General features: G+C 37.2%; 1 protein-coding gene across 1 annotated transcript; it reads right to left on the bottom strand.

Moving 5' to 3' along the window:
- Nucleotides 1-104: 104 nt before the first annotated feature.
- Nucleotides 105-12,065, bottom strand: gapdhs (glyceraldehyde-3-phosphate dehydrogenase, spermatogenic). Its single transcript, XM_048152717.1, has 11 exons — nt 11,965-12,065; nt 5,642-5,701; nt 4,911-5,007; nt 3,881-3,987; nt 2,956-3,046; nt 2,745-2,863; nt 2,516-2,597; nt 1,585-1,736; nt 1,340-1,502; nt 1,132-1,229; nt 105-497 (listed from the first exon to the last, which is right to left on the bottom strand). The coding sequence occupies exons 2-11, from the start codon at nt 5,668-5,670 to the stop codon at nt 428-430; spliced, it is 1,008 nt and encodes a 335-aa protein (XP_048008674.1). The 5' UTR covers nt 5,671-5,701; nt 11,965-12,065; the 3' UTR covers nt 105-427.
- Nucleotides 12,066-14,189: the final 2,124 nt, after the last annotated feature.

Here is a 14,189-nt window from a genome sequence, read left to right as displayed (position 1 = left end):
ATCAATTAGAGGCCTTAGAAATGCATGTATCAATTATGATACTGTAAACTTTTAACATGATGTAAATAAGCACACCTTATAAGAGACAAAATAAATGAAACACATTTGTTTTCCAAACAGTTTAATTAGTTTCTTTTTAAACTGCATTACAGTAGCCTCATGTAACATTTTATCAGTTATTCTCTTTACATCAACACAACGTGATTACACCCAGAATGGCAACAACTACAGCAATGCCTGTGGAGTGACACTGACACAAATACTGTCAAAAGAAACTAACACGCACACACAGACATCTACAGAGACGAACGCGTCTCGTAGGTGGGAACAGGAATGCTAAAGTGTGTCACTATGGCTTCAGCTATGAAATAAGTGCGTTGAAAAGAAGGAATGGTTGGGCCTTTCTGCTGTCGCAAAACTTGATGAGTTACTCTTTGGAGTGCATGTAGACTAACAGGTCAGCAACACGGTGGCTGTAGCCAAATTCATTGTCATACCTGTGAGAAAGAAAGACAAAGGAATATTAGAGCACTGCTTTTTCTGCTGACATGTTTTTTACTGGAATATGACATAGCTACGCCTAAGTTATAACTTAATAGAAATTGTTTTCTGGCATTTGAGAATAAATTTACATCAGTATTTATATACAGTATGTTCTCTGAAACAACTTAAATAATAATAATATAGACCTAGCAGTCATTGTAGCAAAATACATTCAAAATGTTTAAAGAAAAAATAAAATATATTAAAAATATAGGCAAGACATGTTATTCACTAAGTAAACAGAATGAATAAAATGTAATTATTTTTATATCTAACATAACTATACACCAAATAATGCATTATAAAAAAATGTTTAGTGCTAAAATCGGATGATTTATATAATAGGGGACATTGAATCATTTTGAATCACTTAACTTAACAGGACAGTTAGATTTGATTCACAGAATTGAACTGTAACACCACTAAAGTTAAAAGTAAATTTGTGAAACTAGTCAAATGATGCCGTCTTTAGGAATTTATATCATTTTACCAGCAAAAACACTGTAAAACTATTGTGATTATTCAATATATACCTTAGTGCCAAACCCTAGCCACATCTATTTTAAGCCATGTTGTTTTTGAGCTTACCAGGAGATAAGTTTGACAAAGTTGTCATTGAGGGAGATGCCGGCACCAGCATCAAAGATCGAAGAGTGAGTGTCACCAATGAAGTCAGCAGAAACAACCTAAAAGAAAACAAAAATTAAATGAACAAAACACTCATTTCTGTCTATTATATGTGAACACACGCATGTAAGTTGTGGTATTCTAAAAGATTTTTACTGTTAACACTTACTGAATCCTCTGTGTATCCCAGGATTCCCTTCATTGGTCCATGAGCGGCCTTCTTGACAGACTCCTTGATGTCAGCGTAGCTGGCGGGCCTTGAGAGGCGGCAGGTGAGGTCAACTACGGACACATCGGCGACTGGCACACGGAACGCCATACCGGTCAGCTTGCTACAAAACAGAGAGAGAAGGTTTACTTCTCCAATTGACATCAAAACCGATCGGCTGTCTTTTTTATCTCTCTTGCACTGACCCGTTAAGCTCAGGAATGACTTTGCCCACAGCCTTGGCAGCGCCAGTGGAAGCAGGGATGATGTTCTGGTGGGCACCACGTCCATCGCGCCAGGCCTTGGCAGAGGGGCCATCCACGGTCTTCTGTGTGGCGGTGTAGGCATGGACTGTGGTCTGTGAAGAGGTAAAGAAACAATGAGAAAAGACACATACACTACTGTTCAAAAGTTTGGGCTCAGTTAATTTGGTGACAAATAAATGTGAATTTCTCAGTCCAGGTAACACAGAGAATGAGTAAATATTGTTCATTTACATATACTACTGACATTGTAACAATACAAAGCAGGTTGAAAATCGGCAAAGTTACACTTTAAATTGAAATGTGAATTTCACACATTATGTTGCTCATAAGCACTGTTGAGATGTCATGCTTTTTTGTTTCTTTTTAACCATTATTTCTGAGCAGCAGCAATATGAGATGTTAAATGTTTTTCATAGTTCAAATCAATGTGCCATAATAGATGCAAAATGAGCTTTTGACCTAACTGTTCATGCAGCCTGCTTTTTCAATATATTTTCAAGTCACCATGAAATAAAATGATTATACATTATTTGTCTGTGCACATCAATATATTTTTTTAAATTCATGTTCCCTCATAATATTTTATCAAAATAACTTCCTCTCCCTCTTGTAGTGACATCTCTTCTCTGATGTTGTGGCGTGAGGGTGGGACAACCTGTTACTTAAATGAGATCGACCAATAGCAAACCACAACTATCTAACGATCCAATCAATTCCAGCTGGACAAAATCAAGTCCCGCCTTACAATTTTTTCTTGTTCAAGAAGCTGTTTAACTCATATATACATCACAAAAGGGAAGAAAAGACTATTGCAACATCCATTTTGTGTTAACTTTAAGTAGGACTCACGTCACGCTAGGCATCGACTTACCATGAGGGCCTCCTCAATACCAAAGTTGTCATGAATAACTTTAGCCAGGGGAGCCAAGCAGTTAGTGGTGCAGGATGCATTGCTGTGATGTTTTCAACAAAAAAACACACTTGTTACTATGGTTATTTGCTAATGTTGCACCAAAACAGAAATGAGGTCAGTAACTTAAACATGCATGCATTGAATATTTCATTTGCATGCTGACATGCATTGTGCTTGGTTTGCTCACCTGACAATGGTCATACTGGATGGGTCATACTTGTCCTGGTTGACTCCCATCACAAACATGGGGGCATCAGGTGATGGGGCGGACACAACCACGCGCTTGGCGCCACCCTGGATGTGAGCCTATGGGGGACGAATTGTAGAAAATTTCAGTATTATAATAACATTTGATGCTATATATGTACATTCTAGATCGTGCAGAGGTGCAAACTTACTGAGGCCTTCTCAATGCTGAGGAAGACTCCGGTAGACTCGACTACATACAGGGCACCAGCATCGCCCCATGGGATCTCAGCAGGCTTCATGCTAAGTGCAAATAAGAGAGAGAATTAGCACAACACTACAGGCTATGTTTGAAATAGCATACTTCCATGCTCCTTATTCTTTTTCTGCAGTATCGATACTATTTTTTTCAGTACGAGTAAAATAATCATATAGGTTGCCGAAACAGTAATGTATCCCACAATGCACTACTTCCAGTGTGATAACTGAACCAGGAACCAAATCAACTTTGAATTTTTAACATCTATAATTGGTTCATTATTTGATTGGATGGCCAAACAATTTTGCTCAAAATTGGATTAAAAAAGCTAAAAAATATATATATATATATATATATCTATATATATGTATAGTATTTTTTTATTTTTTTTTTAATGGTACCCATGGTGCATCCCAATTTGTGTATTTATGCACTATTCTCTGTCATTTTGTAGCATAAATAGTGTGATTACTGTGTTCACATTGAAAATTCCAAATAGAAAAAGTGCACTTTAAACACCCGGATGATGCAACCAAAAAAACTAGGTGTGGAATGTTGGAAACTTCATGCACTCAACTGTCGCAGCTTTAATTATGTAGTGGAGGGGGAGGAGCTGATGCTGAATGAAAAAATAAACTTACAAAATTCAAACACCACGGTAGAGTTCATAGTGTATAAGTGCATAGTGTATAATTTGGGATGCCAGTATGCAGTATATACTGTGCAGTATGATGTATATAGCCTAAATCTTCCTAATATGACAGTGTTTACTATGAACTACAAAATATTTTCTGTCTATGTGTCAAAGTTGGAGTTATAGCCTAACAGAGCGACACTCCTGAAGGACGACTATGATATATAAGACCAATAAAACGTACCACTGGAACACAGAGATGGCTTGACCATCAACGATCAGTTTTCCATCCTCATGGTGAACTTCTCCCTTGTAACGTCCGTGAGTGGAGTCATACTTGAACATGTAGACCTGTAGGGCAAGATAAATTAATTTCCTTGATCTTTACAGTCGTTCAAGACTACTGTAAGGACTCACAAAGAGCATTTGTATTTTTGAGCTAAGCACAACCTAAAATGTATACTCACTGCTATTTCATGTTTCTGCTACAATTCAACACCAAACCATCTTTAAAACATTCTGTTTTTGCCAGATATTTCCTAGTTGTGTTAAAAAACACTGGGCAGGTACAAAAAATGGTGGGGAAACACTACCGTTTCAACATTTGGGGTCAGTACGATATCTTATCCTCACCAAGCCTGATCAAAAATGCAGTAAAAAAATGTACTTTGTGGGAAACTATTACAATTTAAAATAACTGTTTTCTATTTTAATATATTTTAAAATGTGATTTATTCCTGTGATGCAAAGCTATATTTTCAGCATTTGCTGCTCAATTTTTGTTTATTATTATCAATGATAAAAACAGTTGTGCTGATTAATATTATTGTGGAAACCATGATATATTTCTTTTCAGGATTCGTTGATGAACAGAAAATTCAAAAGAACAGCATTTATTTGAAAAAGAAATCTTTTGTAAAAGTCTTTGTCCCTTTTGTCAATTTAATGCATCCTTGCTGAATAAAAGTATTAATTTCTTTTAAAAGAAATCTTATATACCCCAAACATCTGAATGGTAGTGTCCATTGTAATCTGACATATTTCCACGTTCAACCGCATATACAAAAGTAAAATGCATTTTGAAACTTAATTTTGGGAATAATGGGAATTGACTGGATGCACCAATAAGATGCTGAAAAATTGAATGTTTGAAAGCATCAAAAATCTCATACTAAACAACACTATATCCAGTGCAGGCCTATATGCATATATTTTAGTTTAACATGGCTGATGCTTTACACAATGCCAATCATTTGTGCTTCAGTGAATCTCACCATGTACTGCAGGTCAATGAAGGGGTCGTTGATGGCGGTGACTTTAATTCCCTTCTGCAAGCAGGCCCTGAGGACCAGACGGCCAATGCGGCCAAATCTACACAAACAGAGAGCAGAGTTAAGATGTTTCATAATCACACAATCTGTCTTATATCTGTTATTTTTGAAAGATTCTTCTGCATCTGTCTGTCTGCAGGAAACATGATGGAATGTTCCACTGAAGGACTGTGCGATTCATTCATTCATTCAAAAAAAAAGGGAATATCTACATGGTTTTATTTATATATATCAACATATGAAAGGTAAAGAGAATAATTCATGTTTGTCAGTTAATATCTGACTGGTAAGACACATTCCCTGCACGACTATACAGGAGTGTGTGTGTATGTTTGTGTGGATGGAGGCTTAAGCTCATCCTGGGTAATCCTGTTCTTGTAATCATTCTGAATCAGGCCATTTGCTCTCTCTGTCTGTCTGTCTGTCTGTGACTTTAAAGCAGTGTCCCAAATGAAATGCAAATGAGGTTCATGAAAGTTGTTTTTTCATACAGTTGAAAAATTCTCAATAGTATTATAAATACTTTTTGATATTGAGAAAATTCCAAGTATATTTATTATAATGCAGTCTTTCTTAAAATTTTGCATTTAGTGCTTAATATTTTGTCATGCTGAATGTTTTTATCATATATTTAAGCCTTCAAATGTCATGACAGATAAGATTGGTGAACTTACCCATTGATTCCAACGCAAAGCTCAGACATTATTGCAAGAGTGTGGATGGTGGTCCTGAACCTGAAATGAGAAAAGACAAAAACAAAGGAGGCTTTTAGAACACTTTTAAATATGTCAGATCAGTAGAACGTTATTTTTAAAGTTCATTTAGGCATATTAGTGCCTTAAAGTAGTAATATGTACTACTATGAACCTTAAAAAGCTACAAAGATGTAATTTTGAGGCTATTGTCCCAGTGACAATCTGTTTGCACATTGTCTCTTCATTTTAAGAGTGTACCGCCCACCCTTGCTAGCAGCTTAGTGGTCTGTCTAAACATGCTTGTGGGATTGAACTTCGTGAACTTTCTCTGAGCCAGTGTGGTGTTCTGGACAGTGGGTGGAGGCTTGAACTGTTCTCTAGTTTTTATTGTTTTCGGGTCCATTAGCATGCTGTCTGGGAAATTTCCAAACCTCGGGCTCACCGGACCCACATACTTTATTAGCCTGGCGAAGCAGAAGGTCCATTGTGTTTTGACACGTCCTTTATTCACCTCTTTCCATGCAGAATAAGGGCGGCAAGTCATGCACTCTACAATTGGTCCTTAAACTTCCTCATATGCACACAGGAAGTTCAAAAGACTGCTGAAATATTGGCAGTGCGGCGGAAGGAAGAATGCGCATGCATTGCCAAACAATCTTCACTGTGGGTTTCAAAATGCAGCAAGTTGTCACATGTCTGACATCGTTTGCAGTTTTCTCCATTATCAGAGTGAAAAGCATGGCACGGTGTGTGAGGACTGGTCTTATGTAATCTGAGCTTGACAATTGGACCAGAGTCAAATATTTTTACATTATGCCATATATGGATAATGCCTGATATGTAAAAAGGGAAGAGAAGGATGTTTAACTGCAATAGGTAATGAATATATTTGCATAAGATCATGTGACACTTTCATTTAAAATACAATGTGGCTTTCAGTTCATTTCGTTGGGCTTTTTCACACAAACCGGCAGTCTAAATCTGTTTGGACTTTAGAAATGTTTAGAATAAGTTGATTTCTGCGGTCACTGTTTTTACAGCTAAACATAAAGTAACATCCTAGTGACTTACTTTACTAGTGTATTTCAAACATTACAAGACTGTATACTAAATAACTCAAAAGAAACGTATTAGGCATTACACTTTGTTTGACAATTTAAGATATAAACATATTTTAGCTAACAGAGTTATGTCAACTGGATAGGAGTACTCACAACAAAATATAGCTCTTTAAAAGCCCATAGATGTGACTATAGTTGATGTAAAACATCTGATCTGTTAGGTTTTAGTGAGCTATGGTTTGTTTTGAGTCCACATGTTTATACTTTCATCAAGACAAGTATTGCACAACCATTCACCCTGTCATTAATGAGACAAATTAACAGGTTTTCCATAGACACCACCATTGATTGGACCTCATCTGCCCTTTGGATTTCTGTCTGGGTGCACCATTGAAATGGCCGAAAATGACCTTCACGGTCTGCTTGAAAAGATGGTCTGGGATATGGCTCATATGAAACTGAATTGATATGAAATCAATCTGTCCTAAATTTCAAATATTGGAAAATTGGCATTTGGCAGGATAATGCAAATGCTGTTCTGTGCATGGAAAACTTCATTGCTAAATCCAAAGGGACAAATGTCCATAAGATTATGAGGTTATGAACTGGAGATGGACAATACAGCAGTAGCCGTCTATTTTCCAGGTACCGAACGACCTATTTCCTAACGGCATTGGCGGTTTCCAAAAATACTGAGAAAATCACCCTCAGGCTCAGAATTTGCCAACCAATCAAAGCGACACCTTGACCGATCAACCTAAAATGAACATGTGTAGCTTTTCTGGACAATTGCCTGTAACCATGGAAAATCTCACTCAGATGGATCAATCTCAGTTCAGTTAGCGTAAAACACCCTTTGAATTAGCGATCACCTGCTTTTTGATGTTTCTGTCTGTACAAGATGAGCACTGACCCTAAACTCAAATGTGAGCTAATGCACCAATGCAGCCAATGCTCCACTTCGCCAGACTGGATGAAATCAGGTCATTTACCTCAAACAACTCAAGGGCAATGTGAAATGAGATGAGGGTTGATGTCTAGCTAGAAAACAGGGTGGCTTATTTTGATGCCAATGTCATTGTAAATGTCAGTCTTAAAAGCTCTCATAAAATGTCTATTATAGTCGCATCTAGATTAGGTCTCTACTTCATCTACAGCAATAAAAATGGGAAAAGAACTAGCTACAATACCATTGCAATGTTTCATAATCAGGAAATATACTTGATAATGTCAGTGATGATGAAAGAATGAAGCTCAGTCTATCACAATGTGCATAAAGACAGAGCGTCCTTGCATCTGGCTGTGTGTAACTGAAGACATCCCTGTAATCTCCTAATCTGCCCGTGTGTGTGAACCATGTACTGCACCTGACCTGCCTGAGTAATCCTAATCCAAGTCCCCTATCCTATGTGGTCCTGTTAAGGACTCCCAGGATGCACTGCACATAAAACGACAGACCGACCAGCAGATCCAGCCTCAAGCTACAATGGTGCATTTAGTATGCAAGTGCTGCTAGTGCAGAAATTCATTATTTTTTTTCAAATGCTATCTGACATAGTGGCCTTTGTTTAGTTTAGAAATGAATCTTTTGCACCCATGCATGGAGGTGAAGCAAAGAATCAATCAATAAATTAATCAATGTCAAACGATCTGATGAAATTGCCGAGGCTGATCGCATGACGTTGACAAGGTCATTCAGTGCAGGAAAACAATGTGCATGTCAGCATCTTTGGTTTCCTTTCCTCTTCTCTGACTTCTTTTCTTTGGATTATTGATTTTGGTGATTGGTTGTGATTCATTTGATTCACAGCAAATTGTGCAACTATACATTTTTGTAAATGGATGAGAATATCCCTCTTTGTCTTCTTGGAAAACTTGAATGGCAAAAAGAACAGTGGAACAGAGTCAATGAGAACTGGTTTTCTGCCAAAAGCCTGCTGCCTCCAATTAGACCCGGATCAAATGACACACACACCTCTGAACTGACCCTAAATTCAATTCCCCCACTGTTCTGTTTAGCGTCTCTCAGTCTTACCAACGCTGTCACATGCATATCATGTGTAACCATTAAATGCTAATTTTCAAATTATTATTAATTCTGGCTCAATAATCTGATTGGATAAATACCTATGCACATCTGTGATCGCACATCAACAGATCACAAGTCAAGTAAATATCCCATTCATTTTCAACACCGAAATATTTATAAATCTATTAGACAGACCTTCTATGAGCTCCGAGGTAAAAGTTAAAAGTCAGCATGAAATGGAAATTCATCTTTTCTATTTCATAAATGCATGTTATTGATCTTATTAGGATTGATTTATCCATGCACGTTTAAATTCTAATTTTTTTTTTACCTTAACCAAAATGTCTCGAGATGCCGGTGAAAAGCATTCTTTCTGCTAACCTATGTCGGACTTCTCCAATCATTTAGTGAACTTAAACCCCGTCCCTTTCTTTCAATCGACCGCAAACCGATCTGCCTCCATCCAATCAACAACCATTCAATGTATTGAACCAAATCCCCAACCTACATTTTTTCTTTTTCGATAATTCGTTTCACTCAGATGCTTGTCACAATAAAGAAGAAAAGCTATGTCCCGCTACTTCTGTAAGTTTACGACTTTAAGCAAAGCCATTTGCTTTTGTAGGAGCCATAAATCAGTGACAATTTGTTTTAAAAATGCGTTTAATTACTGAATTCTTGGTGAAGAACTACACTACCAATAATGCTCATGCTCAAGGCCTACAAATCAAACTACATTATTGGCTAAATAATTGTTTATAGTGATTGTTATTATTAATGTATTTATTGTTTATAAGTGTCTTTTATCATGTTTCAGTCTCTCTGTATTCGTTTGGCATGATTGCGCAATCTCCCCATGCAGTAGGAAGCAAGTCTTGACTAACCACAATGCCACACCTTCTATCTTAGAGACGAGAGGACAGCATTTGCTCTGACCCAGCAAGCGGCCATTTCCTCTGACCAAAAACACCATGAGTGACAGAACAAGGACACGGGGACGGGTGTAACCAGGACAGTTTTCCTGGGACACGCATATAGCCATTTAAGTGGAAAATTCTAATGCTGTGTGGCATATACTGAAACAGGAACTTCAAAATGTCACTTCAGGAAAAAATAGCATGCAACTGACGATGGACCCTCATTTTTATTAATAAAATGATCAATATTATGATATTGAGTAAAGAAGTATTGTATTCCTAGTGATGTACCTATAAGGCATCCTGAGGAAGTGCTGTGTCATTCCAACCAGACAATAGCAGCACAGGAAAACATGTTTTTAGAGAACAGATAGGCACTTTAACTAGTCTAGCACATAAATGTCTAACATTGGGGCCATTATGTGTGTGCCAACGGTCACATTTGGCTTTAGTAGCAGTGCAATAGGTATGATGTAAGAAAATTTAATTTCCCCACACTGCAACCCACTGTTTCCCTTCTTGGCTCTTTTTTAGGACATGTTTGAGAAGGGAATGGTATTTTTACTGTAAACTTTATTCCTCCAAAGGTGCTAATTAGAGCCTATAAAACCCCAGAGGAAAAAATTAACCAATGCACAGACTGTACTGTGGCTCATTTCTGTAACACTAAACATGCATTATGCATGCAATTTTAAAACTATTTTATTCACTATATTACAATGCACAAATCAAGATTTTATTGTGAAATCACTGTCATTATACATTAGTCTAAGCTGTGTGCCATCTGGACACTTTTGATGAGGTGGGCACAAGTGTCAAACCAGTGAACATCACATGCCACTTGTGATGTCATGATAAATAAATCAGTGCAACGGGCCATCAAATGGCTGATTACATTTCTACTGGCTTCTCCAGAGTATGAACACCCGAATTTGCCTGATATCCACTATAAATGACACTTAAATTGCCAGTTGAAGGCCCTTCTTGTTGCCAGTGGCAACTGCAGAGTCAGACTGCAGAAGGTCAATGAGGAGAGATGGAGATGCCGCCTGCATATCACTTGCTCGCATACACATTTCATCCTACAGTCTTTGAATTACACTTAAGCATTATTAGGTGACTTATGGTAAATTATCACATGGCAATTTAATAATAATGCATAATAATAATGCATACCCTGCTAAAACACATCTTACACCAGCCTAAACCTGGTCAGTTGGGTCTATTGGTTGGTTTAACAGCTGGGAAACCACCTTAAACAAGCTAAAACAAGCAGAATACCTTAGGCTGGTTTAATGTGTTTTATTAATCAGAGAATGTGCAGGAAATGACTGTAAAAGTCAATACTGAAGTTCAGTATTGCTCATGATAGTTTTTCAGATCTGAGTCATGTTCTCCACTGCAGCATCGAAACACGACTCCAGTCACGTACATGAGGGAGAAAATCTCCCATGATGCTCACCGTGTAACATGTGTCCTGTCCAAATTTACATTAAAATACAGGTAGAAGCTCTGGCATATTCGTTACCTCGTATAAAACATTAAAAAGCCACTGTTATGACAAAGACATGTTGATTAATCGCAAGGCATTATATCATATTTGACCTTGACGGTTCATGTGACCTTCATGATGCGAGTGATGTCCTTTGGGTCGGACATTATTTCTGTTTATCTGCTTTTATATGCACTAGAGCGCAAACTGTTACTCTTATGTTAAAAAAGGGGGAGTGCGTATCCATCTTCATTCATTATTTGTCAATGTTAATATGTCGAATAAATATAACAACCTCTTGACTCAAATGAGAACTCCAGAACTGCGTTTAAACGACACACAGTCGCTTTCCGAAAAATTATTTTAAAAAAATATTGATTAAATATTAATTCCTCCCCCCTTTCGCAGCATCTTTAGCAGATGGTACATTCTGGAACGATATGACGCAATGAAATCATCGCGAGCGGCCCTCAAGGCACGTCACGCTGCTTCATTCTTCGACATTTCTTTTCCTATAAGATACTAAAATGTCATAACAGTGAGATTTATTTTTGTATTTTGTAGTAAAACACTGGAATATTTTAATAAAGTCGGATGAAATGCGTGAATGAACCACGCCTCCCTCTATTCGTGCATCACGCAGAAACTCAAGTATTATATAACCGCTTCCTCACGAGCCCAAACGCAGCAAACAACATCCTGCAAAGCTAAACGTCATCTTGAAAAAGTTTAATATGTGTAAGATATTTTACAATCAAATAACTCGACACAATAATGATGTAGGCCTATTAGGAAGAACTCACCTCTTTCAGTGATGATGCTGCGGGTTCTGCTCAGTTTCCGCGTAATGCCGCACCATTTTATACCGGACACGTGCCACCGGGGCTGGTCGCCCTGGCAACCTGACGTCACGCAGCGTTCGTTGGATAAATTTAAAGAAGCGAATACGAGCTATCCATCACGAATGCAATGAAACTAATGGGAGACTGGGTAAGACGACACTGTACAAGGACATATTTATGACATTCCTTAAACAAGCGCAGTTCGGTGATGTATAGATCTGCTAGATTTCCTAAACTGTAAAAAGCACATGCTTCATGCAAGAATTGTCTCACATGTTACCTTTCACAAGATGACCTGAGCCATTTAATTGGCGTTTTCCCCTCTGAAAGCTAAATTATTTAAGTGCCCAAGCTTCATAACGCATCATGACACAAATGCAGTATTAAATATCATATACATTATGCTCAGTAGACATTAAAATGGCAGTGATCGCAGTTGTGGGTAATAACTTGTTGATTCACATCTTTCAAAGCATTGCTAGCTATTAAATGCGCATCTATGTTTATCATTTCCTTTTTATAACTTTTCCCCCATACATACTGGGGAACATTCTGCTTACAACCGAGAACATCAGGAATAAATCACATACTTTGACTAAGTTGACTAAAAAATGTCATGCAGTTTGTTTCATTTAGCAATCCGGAAAAAAATACACGTGCTCTCACGGCACGCATTTGGGATTAAATTGGTTAACATAAACCGTATTGCTTCGTAATGGAAGTTATCCTAGTCACGAAAAAGCAGAAGTGCGCGTGCATGAGTGTATCGTCAGGATGAGGAAAGTGTGGAATTCCGCTCGCAGCAGCACGTGACCTTGAGCGGATGCAGATACGTGAGAGACGGCGCGTGCTGCAGAGACTGCGCAGAGAGAGGAACAGTGGGCGGGGGTGTCCGCACACAACTGAAAAATATCAAATTAAACATACAAACTAAACATTAACGGTGCTCCATATTTGCTCATTACCGCGTTTGTGATTTTTATGGTTAAAAGAGAACACAATTTGAGTTTTTTTTTTTTTTTTTTTTAATTAGAGCGAAGGAAACGACGCCCATCACAATAAGCGACCTCGTTTGGTGTAGATGTGTTGGTTACAAAAGAAGAGAAAATCATAATGAGTTGGATGATTATAGGTTTGAATCACTAGTAAGCAGTGATGGGGAGTCGATTCCAAAAGAGTCGATTTCTCGACTCTGAATAGCTCTCGTGTCGACTCCGTTGCTGTGTCTGAAATGCTCAGTCAGTCACTAATCCCTATATAGTGCATGGCTGTTGTGTTCACTATATAAACACCGTGCATCAGACAACTGTCGCAGAAACAACTTCACATACGTTTAATACATGTAGCTTATTTTAGGAAAAAAAACCCCAGCAATTTAACTACATTGTAATTAACCTGTAAAACATTTTCCGCTGGTTAAACTTAGAAAGGAAAGTTCTGCTGCCTTAAAAATGTGAGTTAACTCAACTAAACATAAGTTAACTCAACTTATAAGAAGATAACCTTTGTGCAGGGTTGGGAAGGTTACTTTTAGAATGTATTTCACTACAGATTACAAAATACATGCTTTAAAAAGTAATTAGTAACGTATTTCGTTACATTACTCAAGTTTAGTAACTTAATCTAAATACTTTGGAATACTTTGAAATACTTAACACAAAGGACCATATTAACTTGATGTTCTGTAAATAGAAATGACCTCTACCCACACAGTGGTTTAAATAGTTTTATTAACAAAGTTTGTTTGTAACATTTAGAATGTTTATAAAGAAAATGAAATGATCTACCCAATAATCTCGAGAGAAGGCCTATATTCAAAGCTGACTCACCTACATTTATTTTGCATCTCTCCACCACCACATTTTACAGGTTTGAAAAAAAAAAAGATAATTTTGTGTGAACTATCCCTAATATAAATATGTTTATACTAATATTTAACCTTAGTGCACTGATAGCTGCATCAATATTAACCATATAAACAACAAACAGCGGGGGAAAAAAACTATTTGATTTTTTAAAAAAAAAATTTTTTTTTAATTATTATTAGCAATGCAACTATTTAGATTTTTCATGGCCAATAGAAGCAAATTGGCCTATTCTGATACTGGTTGCAGATTTTTTTTTTTTTTAAAGCAAATGTATTTGTTGTTTATTTGTTCAAAAAAATATGTGTAGCTCTTTGATAT

Source organism: Megalobrama amblycephala, linkage group LG13, assembly GCF_018812025.1.
Source record: "Megalobrama amblycephala isolate DHTTF-2021 linkage group LG13, ASM1881202v1, whole genome shotgun sequence".
Taxonomy (NCBI): domain Eukaryota; kingdom Metazoa; phylum Chordata; class Actinopteri; order Cypriniformes; family Xenocyprididae; genus Megalobrama; species Megalobrama amblycephala.
Note: the sequence above shows the minus strand (reverse complement) of the source record. Positions and strands in the feature narration are given on the sequence as shown.